This window comes from Oncorhynchus clarkii, unplaced genomic scaffold, assembly GCF_045791955.1.
Source record: "Oncorhynchus clarkii lewisi isolate Uvic-CL-2024 unplaced genomic scaffold, UVic_Ocla_1.0 unplaced_contig_9597_pilon_pilon, whole genome shotgun sequence".
Taxonomy (NCBI): Eukaryota; Metazoa; Chordata; class Actinopteri; order Salmoniformes; family Salmonidae; genus Oncorhynchus; species Oncorhynchus clarkii.
This window is the reverse complement of record NW_027257961.1, coordinates 237,214-258,997: the sequence shown is the minus strand read 5'-3', so window position 1 is coordinate 258,997 and position 21,784 is coordinate 237,214. Positions and strand designations below refer to the sequence as shown.

The 21,784-nt window shown below is 39.5% G+C and overlaps 1 protein-coding gene and 1 pseudogene across 1 annotated transcript in view; both read left to right on the top strand.

Moving 5' to 3' along the window:
- The first annotated feature begins 1,120 nt into the window (after nucleotides 1–1,120).
- LOC139394290 (collagen alpha-1(XIV) chain-like) overlaps nucleotides 1,121–21,784 on the top strand; it is a 230,302-nt gene continuing 209,638 nt past the window's right edge. The window contains exons 1-3 of the mRNA XM_071142315.1: nucleotides 1,121–1,219; nucleotides 5,695–5,813; nucleotides 20,164–20,280. Of these exons, the coding sequence (XP_070998416.1) occupies nucleotides 5,723–5,813; nucleotides 20,164–20,280 (208 nt within the window). The 5' untranslated portion in view covers nucleotides 1,121–1,219; nucleotides 5,695–5,722. The remainder of the gene's footprint in view (nucleotides 1,220–5,694; nucleotides 5,814–20,163; nucleotides 20,281–21,784) is intronic.
- LOC139394291 (dynein heavy chain-like) lies at nucleotides 18,079–19,940 on the top strand (annotated as a pseudogene).

Sequence of the window (21,784 nt, the reverse complement as noted above, 5' to 3'; positions counted from 1 at the left end):
TTTTTGTAAATTCTTTCTAATGCGTCAAGTAATTATCTTTTTGTTTTCTCATGATTTGTTTGGGTCTAATTGTCGTCCCCCCCCCCCCCCCCCCCGCACCCCCACACAGACAATCAATATGTTCAGCAGCATCTCATTGCAGTGTGATAGTGTTGAAAGGATCTGATTCCTACCCAGCAGCCATTGGATGCTCCCAGCCTAGTCAAAGACAGTTGAGGTGACATCATTGGGACTGTCATAGCATCTGGTTTCTGTCTCTCTCTGGGAGCAAGGATCTGGGTTTCCCTCTGGCTGGGAGGGGAGAGGTGTTAGGAGGACAGACAGACCAGAATAGTGCACTATATAGGGAAAAGGGTGCTCTTTTGGTTCTGATCAAATGTAGTGCACTATATAGGGAATAGGGTGCCATTTGGGATGGTCTATGGACGATGGATGGGAGGTTTGTGGGGAAAGACGTTGAGGGGCATTGGTCGCTACGGTACACCTGGTGTGGAGTGTAGTTTATTCCAGAGCCGCAATGCTGCACAATTCACAATTACCCACGTTTCAAATTCCGCTGTCCCAAAAGACAAGTCAACTAAAATAAGGCAATATTCCTAGGGAATTTGCAAATGTTCATTATATATTACGCAACAGCCATTCAAGGAACAACTTGGCGTAGATGTATGTTTAAATGTATAGTCACTTGGTGCGTTCACAGCCTCAGAGCACCAGAGAGCGCGCAACAGAATTTGCCGAAGCACCTGCTCAGATTCCACAATTCCAATCCAGTCGGTGTCAGACATAACAATGCTATGAAAACTAACGATAGAGCTAAATGACCATTTCCTGAGTGTTAAAACCTACATTCGGTTACAAGTCGTTTACTTGACAAGTCCTGTCGAGGCAGAGTGCCTGAGGGTTTTTGTCGAATTCCACCCTCCCGTTTCGCTCCCGTCCTCCTGTTCAGCAGCAATTGGTCGATTTTTTTTCTCCCTTTCCCCCCCGTCAGTCCACAGGATGAAATGAGGTGAAGGAAGGAGAGAGAGAAGTAGAGGGGGATGAATAGCCGAAGGGATGGGTGAATAACGACGCAAGAAAAACCCACCCCCAGTTTTAGTCTGGACTGACTGACGGAATAGTTGACTGAGAGAGGCTGAAACAAACCAGGGAGACAGACACACACTCTGGGGATTGAGAGGATCCGTGGGAAATAGGAGCGTTTAGGATTTGATGACTTGTGAGTTATGGATTGCTATTTCATTAATTCAGTATGGAATTTGTTTTGTTTCGAGTGCTTAGCCTATATTTATTATGGTCATTTACTCCACGCTCTCAAAGGCAATCAATTGAATAGGTTGACTTGATCAAGTATACTGATAAATTACCAAATTAATTGTAAACGAATTGAAAGTTCTAGAATGTAACTAAACTTGTGGGCAATCTTCTCATCAGTTTCCTGTCGGGTGCACAAGTTAACAATTAACTTTTGAAGTAGACACTGTGAGAGTTGCACAACTGGAGTAATTTAAGCCATTCAAATGTTTTTTGTGTGCCTATAAATCAAGTCAGAAATTATTTTTTATGTATTATTAACTATCATTATTATGGTCTTCGTGGAATTTCATTGTAAATACAAAAAAAAAAACGAAATATGTCTATTTTCCGGTTGTTTCCAGGGCGACAAGATGCGTTTTGTCCCTATCGCATATTCTATTGACGTGTAGGCTACATACTTCAGATTGATGAGGTTTATTTTGATTGGACTGCGTTTAGGGATTACTACTTCACGAGTTTCATCAGCAGTTTCAGCTTTCAAATTGAATGTGCTGATTCGTCTATACTTCCTCTTTTGAAGAATAATTGGCCATAAGGGTTTACAAGTAGGGAAAAAAAAAAACATCCAATGTTTGTCAGCAAATAGTTACTTCCCATAAGGACACAAACTGGTTGAATCAACGCTGTTTCCACGTCATTTAAACAACAATAAATAAATGTGATGAAATTGAAACAACGTGGGAACCTGTCATGGAACTGTAAAAAAAAACAACGTCATTTTTTTCAACGACCGTTTAACCCAAATCTAATGACAATATATTTATTTTGTTTTGGTTAAATTGTATTGCATAAGTATAGCAAATAATGGTTTTGAAGAAAACAATTTATGCTTTTGTTTGTATAAAATAGTTTAAATGTCTAAACGATATCTCTGTCATGAAGTCAATGTCCAGGTTTAGTTTGATGGACACAGATACCAGGATTAAGATGTACAGTTATCTCTGTATATAAAGACACATTTTGACGCGTTATTCACTTATGTCCAGGGATGTTGATTGGAAATCTATTTTCATCATCAATGCTGTTTGAGTATGATGAATGCATTGAATATAGTCATAGAACAAAAATGTACACAAGTGAGTAAAGCTGGTCATTTTCAGCCTACTGCCCTACTGTCCTATGTGGCAGTATTGTACTAGCTTCCTCCATTCCTGTGCTGCTGTTACAATCTGCCTGTCTAGTCAAAGCCTTAATGATGAGTGACAGACAAGTTGAGCTCTGCTTGTTCTCAATGTCAACAATGGCACTCGGGAAATGTTCTCTTGTGCCTGTCCGTCAAAATGTAACAAAGTCCTCTACTGTTCTGTTTCCAACTTCCCATTCTGAAAGTGACTCTCATCTTCCCCCTTTTCCCCTCACTCCCCTCTGCCTGCCCCCACGTGAGACAGGCTGGGCCTCGACACTGAAAAAGCCCGATAGCTATGGACGTCTGTTACTACTCAATGCTGGTCTCTCTCTCTCTCTCTCTCTCTCAATTTACATTTTCAATTTAAGGGGCTTTATTGGCATGGGAAACATATGTTACCATTGCCAAAGCAAGTAAACACTCACTCTCATACTCTCTCACTCGCTCTCTCACTCTCTCTCACTCTCTCTCTCTCTCTCTCTCTCTCTCTCTCTCTCTCTCTCTCTCTCTCTCTCTCTCTCAATTTGTGTCCTCTCTCTCTCTCTCTCTCTCTCTCTCTCTCTCTCTCCCATTCTGTGTCCTCTCTCTCTCTCTCTCTCTCTCTCCCTCTCTCTCTCTCTCATTCTGTGTCCTCTCTCTCTCTCTCTCTCTCATTCTGTGTCTCCTCTCTCTCTCTCTCTCTCTCTCTCTCATTCTGTGTCCTCTCTCTCTCTCTCTCTCTCTCTCTCATTCTGTGTCCTTCTCTCTCTCTCTCTCTCTCTCTCATTCTGTGTCCCCTCTCTATCTCTCTCTCAATTCAATTCAGTTAAAGGGGCTTTATTGTCAAGGATAACATGTATTAACATTGCCAAAGCAAGTGAGGTAGATAATATACAAAAGTGAAACAAACAATTAACTGTAAACCTTACACATACAGAGGTTTCAAAACAATAAAGACATTACAAATGTCATATTATATATATATATATACAGTGTTGTAACAATGTACAAATGTTTAAAGTACACAAGGGAAAATAAATAAGCATAAATATGGGTTGTATTTACAATGGTGTTTGTTCTTCACTGGTTGCCCTTTTCTCGTGGCAACAGGTCACAAATCTTGCTGCTGTGATGTCACACTGTGGTATTTCACCCAGTAGATATGGGAGTTTATCAAAATTGGATTTGTTTTCGGAATTCTTTGTGGATCTGTGTAATCTGAGGGAAATATGCCTCTCTAATATGGTCATACATTGGGCAGGAGGTTAGGAAGTGCAGCTCAGTTTCCACCTCATTTTGTGGGCAGTGTGCACATAGCCTGTCTTCTCTTGAGAGCCAGGTCTGCCTACAGCGGCCTGTCTCAATAGCAAGGCTATGCTCACTGAGTCTGTACATAGTCAAAGCTTTCCTTAAGTTTGGTTCAGTCACAGTGGTCAGGTATTCTGCCACTGTGTACTCTCTGTTTAGGATCAGTCACAGTGGTCAGATATTCTGCCACTGTGTACTCTCTGTTTAGGATCAGTCACAGTGGTCAGGTATTCTGCCGCTGTGTACTCTCTGTGTAGGGCCAAATAGCATTCTAGTTTGCTCAGTTTTTTTGTTAATTCTTTCCAATGTGTCAAGTAATTATCGTTTTGTTTTCTCATGATTTGGTTGGGTCTAATTGTGCTCCTGTCCTGGGGCTCTGTGGGGTGTGTTTGTGAACAGAGACCCAGGACCAGCTTGCTTAGGGGACTCTTCTCCAGGTTCATCTCTCTGTAGGTGATGGCTTTGTTATGGAAGGTTTGGGAATCGCTTCCTTTTAGGTGGTTGTAAAATGTAACGGCTCTTTTCTGGATTTTGATAATTAGTGGGTATCGGCCTAATTCTGCTCTGCATACATTATTTGGTGTTCTATGTTGTACACGGAGGATATTTTTTGCAGAATTCTGCATGCAGAGTCTCAATTTGGTGTTTGTCCCATTTTGTAAAATCTTGGTTGGTGAGCGGACCCCAGACCTCACAACCATGAAGGGCAATGGGCTCTATGACTGATTCAAGTATTTTTAGCCAGATCCTAATTGGTATGTTGAAATTGATGTTCCTTTTGATGGCATAGAATGCCCTTCTTGCCTTGTCTCTCAGATCGTTCACAGCTTTGTGGAAGTTACCTGTGGGGCTGATGTTTAGGCCAAGGTATGTATAGTTTTTTGTGTGCTCTAGGGCAACAGTATCTAGATGGAATTTGTATTTGTGGTCCTGGTGACTGGACCTTTTTTGGAACACCATTATTTTGGTCTTACTGAGATTTACTTTCAGGGCCCAGGTCTGACAGAATCTGTGCAGAAGATCTAGGTGCTGCTGTAGGCCCTCCTTGGTTGGTGACAGAAGCACCAGATCATCAGCAAACAGTAGACATTTGACTTCGGATTCTAGTAGGGTGAGGCCGGGTGCTGCAGACTTTTCTAGTGCCCGCGCCAATTCGTTGATATATATGTTGAAGAGGGTTGGGCTTAAGCTGATCCCTGTCTCAGCCCACGACCCTGTGTGAAGAAATGTGTGTGTTTTTTGCCAATTTTAACCGCACACTTGTTGTTTGTGTACATGGATTTTATAATGTCTTATGTTTTACCCCCAACACCACTTTCCATCAGTTTGTATAGCAGACCCTCATGCCAAATTGAGTCAAAGGTTTTTTTGAAATAAAAAAAGCATGAGAAGACTTTGCCTTTGTTTTGGTTTGATTGGTTGTCAATTAGGGTGTGCAGGGTGAATACATGGTCTGTTGTACGGTAATTTGGTAAAAAGCCAATTTGGCATTTGCTCAGTACATTGTTTTCATTGAGGAAATGTACGAGTCTGCTGTTAATAATAATGCAGAGGATTTTCCCAAGGTTACTGTTGACGCATATTCCACGGTAGTTATTGGGGTCAAATTTGTCTCCACTTTTGTGGATTGGGGTGATCAGTCCTTGGCTCCAAATATTGGGGAAGATGCCAGAGCTGAGGATGATGTTAAAGAGTTTTAGTATAGCCAATTGGAATTTGTTGTCTGTATATTTGATCATTTCATTGAGGATACCATCAACACCACAGGCCTTTTTGGGTTGGAGAGTTTTTATTCTGTCCTGTAACTCTTTCAAGGTAATTGGAGAATCCAGTGGGTTCTGGTAGTCTCTCTCTCTCTCTCTCATCACTATTCCTAAAACCTCTTTCTAGCGCTCTCCAAAGCCCACAGCTGTGGCAGTCAGGCAGTGTTAAATAGTCTGTATTTTTCTTCCTCTCCCTGCTAGGTGCAGAAGGAGCATCACAGTTGTAAGGATGCTGATTGTAGGACTCCCAATAAGGACGTGGTGTCCTCTGCTCTTCCTGGTGTTGGCTGTACATTTCCCAGCCCCTGCCCAGGGTCAAGGTAAGGGCTACACTGTGACTGGATGATTACCAAATGCTTCCGTTGGTCGTCTCCTCTGTCAGTTCCTCTTTTGATGTGCAGATTTGGTCCCATTTCATTCCGTCTCTAACTGTACGTGGACGTGACATTGTCACCCCCACACCAAGTCTTTGTTTTACATTCAAATAATACAATTTCATTCTTGTTTTGTGTTTGTCATGCTTTTTTTTTTGTAAAGAATATTATTTGGGTGTAATCATATACATTTTTACATGGAGCATAAACCCGAGCCTTATAATGAGATATAAAGGCCCAGTCACAGAAGCACATCTGATTGCTATCATGCTTAGCTGGGCTGCCGACTTGATGTCCCCAAGATGATTGTTTAATCAGTCGTCTATCATGCAACAACCTTCACCTGTGGTCAATGGAAGAACCCTGTGGAGGGGGTCTCGTTTGGTCTGGTCTCGTCTGCTCTGGTCTCGTCTGCTCTGGTCTTGGAGACAAACTGGGTTTAAATTCTATTCACAATTATTTCAAATACTTGTTTTATCTGTGCTTGATTGAGCCTGCCTGGTTTAATTGGGCAATAGAATAATCTCAAAATGGCAAACCCTCAAACCCATCTGGCACTCTAGGCAGACTCAGTCAACCCCCCCCCCCCCCCCCCAAATAGTTGAAAGATGTTGAATAGTATGTGAACCCAGGTCTGCTGTGAGCGGATTGGAAAGGGAGAAAACATTCAGGATCCTATCTGAGGGGGGGGGGGGATCATATGATAACGTCCTCCAGGGACACATCAACATTTAATTGGCCTGTCTGTGTGCTGCTTGGACGCAGCTCAGCTCAGCATTCCATCCAGGCCTTGGAGTGAAAAGATCCCAAATGACACCCTATTCCCTATGTAGTGCACTACTTTTAACCAGGACCCATAGGGCTCATAGGGCTCTGGTCAAAAGTAGTGCACTACATAGGGAATAGGGTGCCATAGGGCTCTGGTCAAAAGTAGTGCACTACATAGGGAATAGGGTTCCATAGGGCTCTGGTTAAAAGTAGTGCACTATATAGGGAATAGGGTTCCATAGGGCTCTGGTCTAAAGTAGTGCACTATATAGGGAATAAGGTGCCATTCGGTAGAGTAAAGCATCTGGTGTGGGAGTGGAGGCACTGTGGACTGGTGTGGAGCTGACCTGGGTTCATCTGGTGTGGGAGTGGAGGCTCTGTGGACTGGTGTGGAGCAGGCCTGGGTTCATCTGGTGTGGGAGTGGAGGTTCTGTGGACTGGTGTGGAGCTGACCTGGGTTCGATTAGTATTTGTTTTCTTTTCAAATACTTGGAAAGTTCAGATAAGCTTGCCTGGCGCAGTGGAACCAATGGGATAGTCCCAACTCCCGACAGTGTCATCCCTGTCCATCTGGCAGTCCAGGCAGGCTCAATCAAACCATTAACAAATACTATTTGAACCCAGATCTGGTGTGAAGAGGGGGATTTCTGACTCCTGTCTGTGGAGGGTGTATATATAATGTATATCTGGTCTGCACGTCTCTCCCCCACGGCTACTGACTCCTGTCTGTGGAGGGTGTATATATAATATTTATCTGGTCTGCACGTCTTTCCCCCACGGCTCTCTGCTCGGGTCAAGCTAGGCCACTTACCATTTCCTGTATATATAATACACTGGGAGTTCCATTTGTTTAAAAAAAAGAAGTGATTTTAGGTTATTTCAACCCCCAGTCACCACTGTCTATTGTAGTGGACACTGGACACTGGACACTGGACACAACTAGCTGCTACAACCTGTAACAGAGAATCTCTATCTGTCTCTGGGCACCACAGTGTGTTGTCTGGTCAGGCTCTGGGGTCAGTGACATGCTGTTTCATATGACAGAGTCCTTCGCTAATGATTCTCTATTGATTCCATGTCTGTCTGTATGGGTCAGCTCCGTGCTCTACTCCAAATGGCATCAGATTAGCTTTTAGTTACCCAATTAGGAAAAAAACAAGGTGTTTCATTTGAGCGTGTTAAAATCTAGATTGGTGAATTTGTATGTGTAGGGAGAGATTCTGATGAGAGTGTCCGAAAAACAGTTCAATAAAACCCAAACAGATGGTCGTGTTTTCATTTACCTGCAACAGTTGAGTACACGCTTACAACGAGAGGTTTCAAAAGGGTTCTTCTCCTGTCCCCATAGGAGAACCCTTTTGGGTTCCAGGTAGAACCCTTTTGGGTTCCAGGTAGAACCCGTTTGGGTTCCAGGTAGAACCCTTTTGTTTTTTTGAGACAAGATAGTAGCTTCTAAATCAAATCAAATCAAATGTATTTTATATATAGCCCTTCGTACATCAGCTGATATCTCAAAGTGCTGTACAGAAACCCAGCCTAAAATCCCAAACAGCAAGCAATGCAGGTGTAGAAGCACTAAACAATTGGATACCACGAAATTGGGGAGAAAAGGGGTTCTTCAGCTGTCCCCATAGGAGAACCCTTTTGATTCTAGGTAAAACTTTTGAGGTTCCATGTAGAACCCTTTTTTTTTCTCCCCCTTTTCGTGGTATCCAATTGTTTAGTAGCTACTATCTTGTCTCATCGCTACAACTCCCGTACGGGCTCGGGAGAGACAGGTCGAAAGCCATGTGTCCCCCGAAACACAACCCAACCAAGCCGCACAGCGCGCATCCAACCCGGAAGCCAGCCGCACCAATGTGTCGGAGGAAACACCGTGCACCTGGCAACCTGGTTAGCGTGCACTGCGCCCGGCCCGCCACAGGAGTTGCTGGTGCACGATGAGACAAGGATTTCCCTACCGGCCAAACCCTCCCTAACCCGGACGACGCTAGGCCTCCCGGTCGCGGCCGGCTGCGACAGAGCCTGGGCTCGAACCCAGAGTCTCTGGTGGCACAGCTAGTAGCGCTGCGATGCAGTGCCCTAGACCACTGCGCCACCCGGGAGGCAAAGAACCCTTTCAAGGTTCTAGATAGCACCTTTTTTTCTAGGAATGTAGAGTGTAGAGTGGTCATAACTGCCTGTGTTGTTAATGCTACTGTGTTCATGTTCATTTTAAATCCATGTCAGGGGTTTCATTTAGGCCTGGATGAGTAGAACGAGGAACATATTGACATTCTACGTAAACCTAATTCACATTATCCAAAGAACTCTTGGTCAATGTCTCTTCTCTAATCCCCACGTTTGTGGTATTCAACATGACAGTGCTCTTAACCAACTTCGCCTGAACGTAATGTATATTGCAGCCTCATTCTCCACATGGTGTGATGGAGGACTAGCAGAACAGAGTCTTAACATTTAAATACCCTCAGCAGGGATTTACGCACCACGCTGGTAACAGATAAATGTTCCAAAAAAGATGAAGCTAGGCCTTAGTCAGGTAGGTGAGCAGCGTGCCGAGAGAGGGAAGACATACGGACAGACATACAGACAGACATACAGACAGGTAAAGGGCTCAGAGGATTCAGGGGTAAGTGCTATCTGCCACAACAGAAGACTCCTCACATGGAGGAGAGGAGAGGGATGAGAGGAGAGAGGGATGAGAGGAGAGAGGGATGAGAGGAGAGGGATGAGAGGAGAGGGATGAGAGGAGAGGGATGAGAGGAGAGAGGGATGAGAGGAGAGAGGGATGAGAGGGATGAGGAGGAGAGAGAGATGAGAGGGATGAGAGGAGAGGAGAGATAAAACCACTTGAAAGGGCTGCTTGTTTTTGTAGTGTTGTCTGTTCTAATGTATATTGTAATGTAACTGTCATGGAGTCACTTTGTGTTTAATCATTGAGAAGTGAGAGAATGGTTGGGAACAGGTGGAGTAATGACATGCTGATAGCCAAGGGTGAGTAATGACATGCTGATAGCCAAGGGTGAATAATGGCATGCTGATAGCCAAGGGTGAATAATGACATGCTGATAGCCAAGGGTGAGTAATGACCTGCTGATAGCCAAGGGTGAATAATGACATGCTGATAGCCAAGGGTGAGTAATGACATGCTGATAGCCAAGAGTGAGTAATGACATGCTGATAGCCAAGGGTGAATAATGACATGCTGATAGCCAAGGGTGAATAATGACATGCTGATAGCCAAGGGTGACTAATGACATGCTGATAGCCAAGGGTGAATAATGACATGATGATAGCCAAGGGTGAATAATGACATGATGATAGCCAAGGGTGAATAATGACATGCTGATAGCCAAGGGTGAATAATGACATGATGATAGCCAAGGGTGAATAATGACATGATGATAGCCAAGGGTGAATAATGACATGCTGATAACCAAGGGTGAATAATGACATACTGATAGCCACGGGTGGAATAATGACATGCTGATAGCCACGGGTGGAGTAATGAAATGCATCACATCATGAAGGAATCCCTCTCACAGCTACTGTGTTCATCTGTGGAATCCTCGACTCACAATAGTGTTCCATTGTTCCTCTCGGAATCCTCCACACCCTCGTCCTCACACAGAGAAAATGGATGTATGTGTTCCTATACATTATTCAGATCTCATGTACAGCTGAGTCAGGCTGACAGATGCTCCCATACTCTCGAGGGGGGGGGGGGGGGGGGGGGGGGTGATCTACCAGAGGGTTGCTGGCATCAATATCTCAGGTGCCACATACTGTCGATGTTCCCTTGACAGGAACATAACCCCTGCTTCAGCCTCTCCGACGTTACGTGTGTATATCGACGGGTTGACAAAAGCAGAAGACTAATGTCTATCTGGACTAATAAACATCCTGTCCTCCGTCAACTCAATTCATGTGCAGTGAGTCAGACACTACAAATGGAAAGTACTTAAAGATGGCAATTTGTGAATTTGTAGCTACTTCTGGCAAGGCAGTTGGTGTTAAATACCTCACATTATATTCACATCTAGTATCCAGTCATTATTTAATTGTCTTTTCTGTTTCCCAGGTGGTTTAAATACCTAACATTATATTCACATCTAGTATCCAGTCATTATTTAATTGTCTTTTCTGTTTCCCAGGTGGTTTTAAATACCTCACATTAAATTCACATCTAGTATCCAGTCATTATTTAATTGTCTTTTCTGTTTCCCAGGTGGGTTTAAATACCTCACATTATATTCACATCTAGTATCCAGCCATAACTGTTTAAGGTGTCACCAAATGTCTCTATTCATTACAAACCTGTTTATACACACGGTTAGATAAAAGGAAACACCGTACACCTGTCGACCTAGTCAGCGTGCACTGTGCCCGGCCCGCTACAGATGACGCTAGTGCGCGGTGAGACAAGGACATCCCTGCCGGCCAAACCCTAATCCGGATGAAGCTGGGCCAATTGTGCGCCACCCCATGGGCCTCCCGGTCGCGGCCGGCTGTGACAGAGCCTGGACTCGAACACAGAATCTCTGGTGGCACAGCTAGTGATGCAGTACCTTAGACCACTGCGCCACCCGGGAGGCCCTATTATCATTTTTTTATGTATACATTTGCAAACAATTCTAAAAACCTGTTTTCGCTTTGTCATTATGCGGTTTTGTGTGTAGATTGATAAGGAAACAAAAAATATGTTGTCCATTTTAGAGTAAAGTTGTAACGTAACAAAACATGGAAAAGAGTCAAGTGGTCTGAATACACTGAACACAGAAACAACCCCCAGATGAGTTCCTATCAGGTTTATAGGAGATGTTTACTGAACACAGAAACAACCCCCAGATGAGTTCCTATCAGGTTTCTAGGAGATATTTACTGAACACAGAAACAACCCCCAGATGAGTTCCTATCAGGTTTATAGGAGATGTTTACTGAACACAGAAACAACCCCCAGGTGAGTTCCTATCAGGTTTATAGGATATATTTACTGAACACAGAAACAACCCCCAGATGAGTTCCTATCAGGTTTATAGGAGATATTTACTGAACACAGAAACAACCCCCAGATGAGTTCCTATCAGGTTTATAGGAGATATTTACTCAACACAGAAACAACCCCCAGATGAGTTCCTATCAGGTTTATAGGAGATATTTACTCAACACAGAAACAACCCCCAGATGAGTTCCTATCAGGTTTGTAGGAGATGTTTACTGAACACAGAAACAACCCCCAGATGGGTTCCTATCAGGTTTATAGGAGATATTTACTGAACACAGAAACCACCCCCAGATGAGTTCCTATCAGGTTTATAGGAGATATTTACTCAACACAGAAACAACCCCCAGATGAGTTCCTATCAGGTTTATAGGAGATATTTACTGAACACAGAAACAACCCCCAGATGAGTTCCTATCAGGTTTATAGGAGATGTTTACTGAACACAGAAACAACCCCCAGATGAGTTCCTATCAGGTTTATAGGAGATATTTACTGAACACAGAAACAACCCCCAGATGAGTTCCTATCAGGTTAATAGGAGATATTTACTGAACACAGAAACAACCCCCAGATGAGTTCCTATCAGGTTTATAGGAGATATTTACTCAACACAGAAACAACCCCCAGATGAGATCCTATCAGGTTTATAGGAGATATTTACTGAACACAGAAACAACCCCCAGATGAGTTCCTATCAGGTTTATAGGAGATGTTTACTGAACACAGAAACAACCCCCAGATGAGTTCCTATCAGGTTTATAGGAGATGTTTACTGAACACAGAAACAACCCCCAGATGAGTTCCTATCAGGTTTATAGGAGATATTTACTGAACACAGAAACAACCCCCAGATGAGTTCCTATCAGGTTTATAGGAGATATTTACTGAACACAGAAACAACCCCCAGATTAGTTCCTATCAGGTTTATAGGAGATATTTACTGAACACAGAAACAACCCCCAGATGAGATCCTATCAGGTTTATAGGAGATATTTACTGAACACAGAAACAACCCCCAGATGAGTTCCTATCAGGTTAATATGAGATATTTACTGAACACAGAAACAACCCCCAGATGAGTTCCTATCAGGTTTATAGGAGATATTTACTGAACACAGAAACAACCCCCAGGTGAGTTCCTATCAGGTTTATATGAGATATTTACTGAACACAGAAACAACCCCCAGATGAGTTCCTATCAGGTTTATAGGAGATATTTACTGAACACAGAAACAACCCCCAGATGAGTTCCTATCAGGTTTATAGGAGATATTTACTGAACACAGAAACAACCCCCAGATTAGTTCCTATCAGGTTTATAGGAGATATTTACTGAACACAGAAACAACCCCCAGATGAGATCCTATCAGGTTTATAGGAGATATTTACTCAACACAGAAACAACCCCCAGATGAGTTCCTATCAGGTTTATAGGAGATATTTACTGAACACAGAAACAACCCCCAGATGAGTTCCTATCAGGTTTATAGGAGATATTTACTGAACACAGAAACAACCCCCAGATGAGTTCCTATCAGGTTTATAGGAGATGTTTACTGAACACAGAAACAACCCCCAGATGAGTTCCTATCAGGTTTATAGGAGATATTTACTGAACACAGAAACAATCCCCAGGTGAGTTCCTATCAGGTTTATAGGAGATATTTACTGAACACAGAAACAACCCCCAGATGAGTTCCTATCAGGTTTATAGGAGATGTTTACTGAACACAGAAACAACCCCCAGATGAGTTCCTATCAGGTTTATAGGAGATGTTTACTGAACACAGAAACAACCCCCAGATGAGTTCCTATCAGGTTTATAGGAGATATTTACTGAACACAGAAACAACCCCCAGATGAGTTCCTATCAGGTTTATAGGAGATATTTACTGAACACAGAAACAACCCCCAGATTAGTTCCTATCAGGTTTATAGGAGATATTTACTGAACACAGAAACAACCCCCAGATGAGATCCTATCAGGTTTATAGGAGATATTTACTGAACACAGAAACAACCCCCAGATGAGTTCCTATCAGGTTTATAGGAGATATTTACTGAACACAGAAACAACCCCCAGATGAGTTCCTATCAGGTTTATAGGAGATATTTCCTGAACACAGAAACAACCCCCAGATGAGTTCCTATCAGGTTTATAGGAGATGTTTACTGAACACAGAAACAACCCCCAGATGAGTTCCTATCAGGTTTATAGGAGATATTTACTGAACACAGAAACAACCCCCAGATGAGTTCCTATCAGGTTTATAGGAGATGTTTACTGAACACAGAAACAACCCCCAGATGAGTTCCTATCAGGTTTATAGGAGATATTTACTGAACACAGAAACAACCCCCAGATGAGTTCCTATCAGGTTAGTGATCATATATATTTATTTCTCTAACCTAAGAGTTTCCCTTTATCCTTCATCATTGATTTAAAGCTTGTGCCAGATTGTATATAACTTTACATGCCCATATCCTTCCTAATAAACAGCTTCAAGTCCCTATATGGTAGATACTGTAGTATATTCATAGATTTATAGGCATGTAAAGATTACATTGGTACCTATTCTTCTACTTGCAAGGAGGAACAAACACTACTGTGTTTGTTGGCCTGGGCATTGAGCCTTGTCTTCTCAACTTCTCATTGTCTTCTCAACTTCTCAGTGTCTTCTCAACTTCTCAGTGTCTTCTCAACTTCTCAGTGTCTTCTCAACTTCTCATTGTCTTCTAAACTTCTCCTTGTCTTCTCAACTTCTCATTGTCTTATCATCTTCTCATTGTATTATCATCTTCTCCTTGTATTATCATCTTCTCATTGTATTCTCATCTTCTCATTGTATTCTCAACTTCTCATTGTATTCTCAACTTCTCATTGTCTTCTAAACTTCTCCTTGTCTTCTCAACTTCTCATTGTATTATCATCTTCTCCTTGTATTATCATCTTCTCATTGTATTCTCATCTTATCATTGTATTCTCATCTTCTCAACTTCTCATTGTCTTCTCAACTTCTCATTGTCTTCTCAACTTCTCATTGTCTTCTCAACTCAAAAGGTGGCAATGTAGTAGTGTGGTTCTGGTGACTAGTTTGTAGTTCAACTAACATAGAATGTAGACCAAGTAAATGGTGAAAGTGCTATGCAACAACCTTACAAATAGTTTTGCGCCAATCTCAGATGGTAGTATTTCACCATACTACTGGAACGTCGTCTGTCCATAGCTGGAGAAAAAAAGAGTACCACTTTACATGTGGTTGTTCTTATTGGCTACAAGAAACACCATGCTGTTACATGGTACTAAAAAGTAAGAGCAGCTTCATGTAAAGAAACAAAGTCACATTCTCTTCCTCATAGCAGCCTGCATATAGAAACAGCAGATAGCATCCATATCCAGCTATAGCCTAGCTGCGCTAATGTAATCCTAAGAGAATGTCTTCCACTGACTGTTCTTTCCATCGGACGGCAGGTGAAGCTGATTGATTCTCCATCAACTGAGAGATCAAACATTTACTGACTCTTAACAGTCTGCAGCACCTGTCTTTTTGAGAGGAAATGTCGATGCCGTCATCGACTTAGAAACGCTAGCCTGGAATCCCATCTGATTTGCGCTGTTTCACAATGATTTTACATGAAACAAAGTTTATCAGTTGGGATTTCAGGCTATAAAAATGCCCCCCCCCCCCCCCCTCCATTCCTTACATCCTTATCTAATATGTTATCCAATATGTTATCTAATATGCTATTCTACATCAATATGCTATTCTACAACAATATGTTATCCAATATGTTATCCAATATGCTATTCTACAACAATATGCTATTCAATATGTTATCTAATATGTTATCCAATAGGTTATCTAATATGCTATTCTACATCAATATGCTATTCTACAACAATATGTAATCTAATATGTTATCCAATATGTTATCCAATATGCTATTCTACAACAATATGCTATTCAATATGTTATCTAATATGTTATCTAATATGCTATTCTACATCAATATGTTATTCTACAACAATATGTTATCCAATATGTTATCCAATATGCTATTCTACAACAATATGCTATTCAATATGTTATCTAATATGTTATCCAATATGCTATTCTACATCAATATGCTATTCTACAACAATATGTTATTCTACAACAATATGTTATCCAATATGTTATATAATATGTTATCTAATATGTTATCCAATATGCTATTCTACAACAATATGCTATTCTACAACAATATGTTATTCTACAACAATATGTTATCCAATATGTTATCTAATATGCTATTCTACAACAATATGTTATCCAATATGCTATTCTACATCAATATGCTATTCAATATGTTATCTAATATGTTATCCAATATGTTATCTAATATGCTATTCTACAACAATATGCTATTCTACAACAATATGTTATCCAATATGTTATCCAATATGTTATCTAATATGTTATCCAATATGTTATCTAATATGCTATTCTACAACAATATGCTATTCTACAACAATATGTTATCCAATATGTTATCTAATATGCTATTCTACAACAATATGCTATTCTACAACAATATGTTATCCAATATGTTATCTAATATGTTATCCAATATGTTATCTAATATGCTATTCTACAACAATATGCTATTCTACAACAATATGTTATCCAATATGTTATCCAATATGCTATTCTACATCAATATGCTATTCAATATGTTATCTAATATGTTATCCAATATGTTATCTAATATGCTATTCTACAACAATATGCTATTCTACAACAATATGTTATCCAATATGTTATCCAATATGTTATCCAATATGTTATCCAATATGTTATCCAATATGTTATCTAATATGTTATCCAATATGTTATACAATATGCTATTCTACAACAATATGCTATTCAATATGTTATCTAATATGTTTTCCAATATGTTATCCAATATGTTATCCAATATGTTATCCAATATGCTATTCTACATCAATATGCTATTCAATATGTTATCTAATATGTTATCCAATATGCTATTCAATATGCTATTCTACAACAATATGCTATTCAATATGTTATCCAATATGTTATCCAATATGCTATCCAATATGTTATTCTACAACAATATGCTATTCAATATGTTATCCAATATGTTATCCAATATGCTATCCAATATGTTATTCTACAACAATATGCTATTCAATATGTTATCCAATATGCTATCCAATATGCTATCCAATATGTTATCCAATATGCTATTCTACATCAATATGCTATTCTACAACAATATGCTATTCAATATGTTATCTAATATGTTATCCAATATGCTATTCAATATGCTATTCTACAACAATATGCTATTCAATATGTTATCCAATATGCTATCCAATATGTTATCCAATATGTTATCCAATATGTTATCTAATATGTTATCCAATATGTTATCCAATATGCTATTCTACATCAATATGCTATTCTACAACAATATGCTATTCTACAACAATATGTTATCCAATATGTTATCCAATATGTTATCTAATATGTTATCCAATATGTTATCCAATATGTTATCTAATATGTTATCCAATATGTTATCCAATATGTTATCTAATATGTTATCCAATATGTTATCCAATATGTTATCCAATATGTTATCTAATATGTTATCCAAGATGTTATCCAATATGTTATCTAATATGTTATCCAATATGTTATCCAATATGTTATCTAATATGTTATCCAATATGTTATCTAATATGTTATCCAATATGTTATCCAATATGTTATCTAATATGTTATCCAATATGTTATCCAATATGCTATTCAATATGTTATCTAATATGTTATCCAATATGCTATTCAATATGCTATTCTACAACAATATGCTATTCAATATGTTATCCAATATGTTATCCAATATGCTATTCAATATGTTATTCTACAAAAATATGCTATTCTACAACAATATGCTATTCTACATCAATATGCTATTCAATATGTTATCTAATATGTTATCCAATATGTTATCCAATATGTTATCTAATATGTTATCCAATATGTTATCTAATATGTTATCTAATATGTTATCTAATATGTTATCCAATATGTTATTCTACAACAATATGCTATTCTACATCAATATGTTATTCTACAACAATATGTTATCCAATATGTTATTCTACAACAATATGTTATCTAATATGTTATCCAATATGTTATTCTACAACAATATGTTATCTAATATGTTATCCAATATGTTATTCAATATGTTATCTAATATGTTATCCAATATGTTATCCAATATGCTATTCTACATCAATATGCTATTCTACATCAATATGCTATTCAATATGTTATCTAATATGTTATCCAATATGTTATCCAATATGTTATCCAATATGTTATCCAATATGTTATCCAATATGTTATCCAATATGTTATCCAATATGTTATCCAATATGCTATCCAATATGCTATTCTACATCAATATGCTATTCTACATCAATATGCTATTCAATATGTTATCCAATATGTTATCCAATATGTTATCCAATATGTTATCCAATATGCTATCCAATATGTTACCCAATATGTTATCCAATATGCTATTCTACATCAATATGCTATTCAATATGTTATCTAATATGTTATCCAATATGCTATTCAATATGTTATTCTACAACAATATGCTATTCAATATGTTATCTAATATGTTATCCAATATGTTATCCAATATGCTATTCAATATGTTATCTAATATGTTATCCAATATGCTATTCAATATGTTATTCTACAACAATATGCTATTCTACAACAATATGCTATCCAATATGTTACCCAATATGTTATCCAATATGCTATCCAATATGCTATTCAATATGTTATCTAATATGTTATCCAATATGCTATTCAATATGTTATTCTACAACAATATGCTATTCTACAACAATATGTTATTCTACAACAATATGCTATTCAATATGTTATCTAATATGTTATCCAATATGCTATTCAATATGTTATCTAATATGTTATCCAATATGCTATTCAATATGTTATTCTACAACAATATGCTATTCTACAACAATATGCTATCCAATATGTTACCCAATATGTTATCCAATATGCTATCCAATATGTTACCCAATATGTTATCCAATATGCTATTCTACATCAATATGCTATTCAATATGTTATCTAATATGTTATCCAATATGCTATTCAATATGTTATTCTACAACAATATGCTATTCAATATGTTATCCAATATGCTATTCTACATCAATATGCTATTCTACATCAATATGCTATTCTACATCAATATGCTATTCAATATGTAATCCAATATGTTACCCAATATGTTATCCAATATGCTATTCTACAACAATATGCTATTCAATATGTTATTCTACAACAATATGCTATTCAATATGCTATTCTACAACAATATGTTATTCTACAACAATATGCTATTCTACATCAATATGCTATTCTACAACAATATGCTATTCAATATGTTATTCAATATGTTATCTAATATGTTATCCAATATGCTATTCTACAACAATATGCTATTCAATATGTTATTCTACAACAATATGCTATTCAATATGTTATTCTACAACAATATGCTATTCAATATGTTATCTAATATGTTATCCAATATGTTATTCAATATGTTATCTAATATGTTATCCAATATGTTATCCAATATGTTATCCAATATGTTATTCTACAACAATATGCTATTCAATATGTTATCTAATATGCTATTCTACAACAATATGCTATTCAATATGTTATCTAATATGTTATCTAATATGTTATCCAATATGTTATCCAATATGTTATCCAATATGTTATCCAATATGTTATCCAATATGTTATCCAATATGTTATCCAATATGTTATCCAATATGTTATCCAATATGGTATCCAATATGCTATTCAATATGTTATCCAATATGTTATCCAATATGTTATCCAATATGCTATTCAATATGTTATCCAATATGTTATCCAATATGGTATCCAATATGTTACCCAATATGTTATCCAATATGCTATTCAATATGTTACCCAATATGTTATCCAATATGGTATCCAATATGCTATCCAATATGTTATCCAATATGCTATTCTACAACAATATGCTATTCTACAACAATATGTTATTCAATATGTTATCCAATATGTTATTCAATATGTTATTGTGTTATACCAGAATGGGTTGTCTTTGTGGACGTCTGTTCATTGTCTGTGTGTGATTAACCTGCCTGATGTGTACTACCGTAGTGGCACTAACACCTGCTGGGGATTGTATCTGCCTCCCAAATCTTACCATACTCCGTCTGTGGTCCACTACCTTCAACCAGAGTCCTATGGGCCCTGGTCAAAAGTAGTGCACCAAATAGAGAATAGGGTGCTATTTGGGACAAAGTCTGTATTCAACATGTTATTCATCAATACTCAAACTGTAACTGAATGAGTCAGTATTAATGATGGGTCTATTGTTGTTCTGTTTCAGTTCCAGCTCCCAGAAGATTACGGTTTAAAGTGCTGGGTACGAGCAAATTACATGTATCCTGGAAAGAGCCGAAAGGGAATGTCGATGGCTATAGAGTTTTATACCAGAGTGAACCAGGTAAGAGTTCTAATCATCTGTCTATGCCTTTAGTTGATGTACGCATTCTACTGTATATAGTTCAGAATAGTAGAAGCTCTGTATCAGTCTGGTCCCATGCTGTATCAGTCTGGTCCCATGCTGTATGGGCTGTATCAGTCTGGTCCCATGCTGTATCAGTCTGGTCCCATGCTGTATCAGTCTGGTCCCATGCTGTATCAGTCTGGTCCCATGCTGTATCAGTCTGGTCCCATGCTGTATGGGCTGTATCAGTCTGGTCCCATGCTGTATCAGTCTGGTTCCATGCTGTATGGGCTGTATCAGTCTGGTCCCATGCTGTATCAGTCTGGTCCCATGCTGTATCAGTCTGGTCCCATGCTGTATCAGTCTGGTCCCATGCTGTATGGGCTGTATCAGTCTGGTCCCATGCTGTATGGGCTGTATCAGTCTGGTCCCATGCTGTATCAGTCTGGTTCCATGCTGTATGGGCTGTATCAGTCTGGTCCCATGCTGTATCAGTCTGGTCCCATGCTGTATCAGTCTGGTCCCATGCTGTATCAGTCTGGTCCCATGCTGTATCAGTCTGGTCCCATGCTGTATGGGCTGTATCAGTCTGGTCCCATGCTGTATGGGCTGTATCAGTCTGGTCCCATGCTGTATCAGTCTGGTGCCATGCTGTATCAGTCTGGTTCCATGCTGTATGGGCTGTATCAGTCTGGTCCCATGCTGTATCAGTCTGGTCCCATGCTGTATCAGTCTGGTCCCATGCTGTATCAGTCTGGTCCCATGCTGTATCAGTCTGGTCCCATGCTGTATGGGCTGTATCAGTCTGGTCCCATGCTGTATGGGCTGTATCAGTCTGGTCCCATGCTGTATCAGTCTGGTTCCATGCTGTATGGGCTGTATCAGTCTGGTTCCATGCTGTATGGGCTGTATCAGTCTGGTTCCATGCTGTATGGGCTGTATCAGTCTGGTCCCATGCTGTATCAGTCTAGTTCCATGCTGTATCAGTCTGGTCCCATGCTGTATGGGCTGTATCAGTCTGGTGCCATGCTGTATGGGCTGATATCAGTCTGGTGCCATGCTGTATGGGCTGATATCAGTCTTGTTCCATGCTGTATCAGTCTGGTTCCATGCTGTATGGGCTGTATCAGTCTGGTCCCATGCTGTATGGGCTGTATCAGTCTGGTCCCATGCTGTATCAGTCTGGTCCCATGCTGTATGGGCTGTATCAGTCTGGTGCCATGCTGTATGGGCTGATATCAGTCTTGTTCCATGCTGTATCAGTCTGGTGCCATGCTGTATCAGTCTGGTCCCATGCTGTATCAATCTGGTCCCATGCTGTATCAGTCTGGTCCCATGCTGTATGGGCTGTATCAGTCTGGTGCCATTCTGTATGGGCTGTATCAGTCTGGTCCCATGCTGTATCAGTCTGGTCCCATGCTGTATGGGCTGTATCAGTCTGGTGCCATGCTGTATGGGCTGATATCAGTCTTGTTCCATGCTGTATCAGTCTGGTTCCATG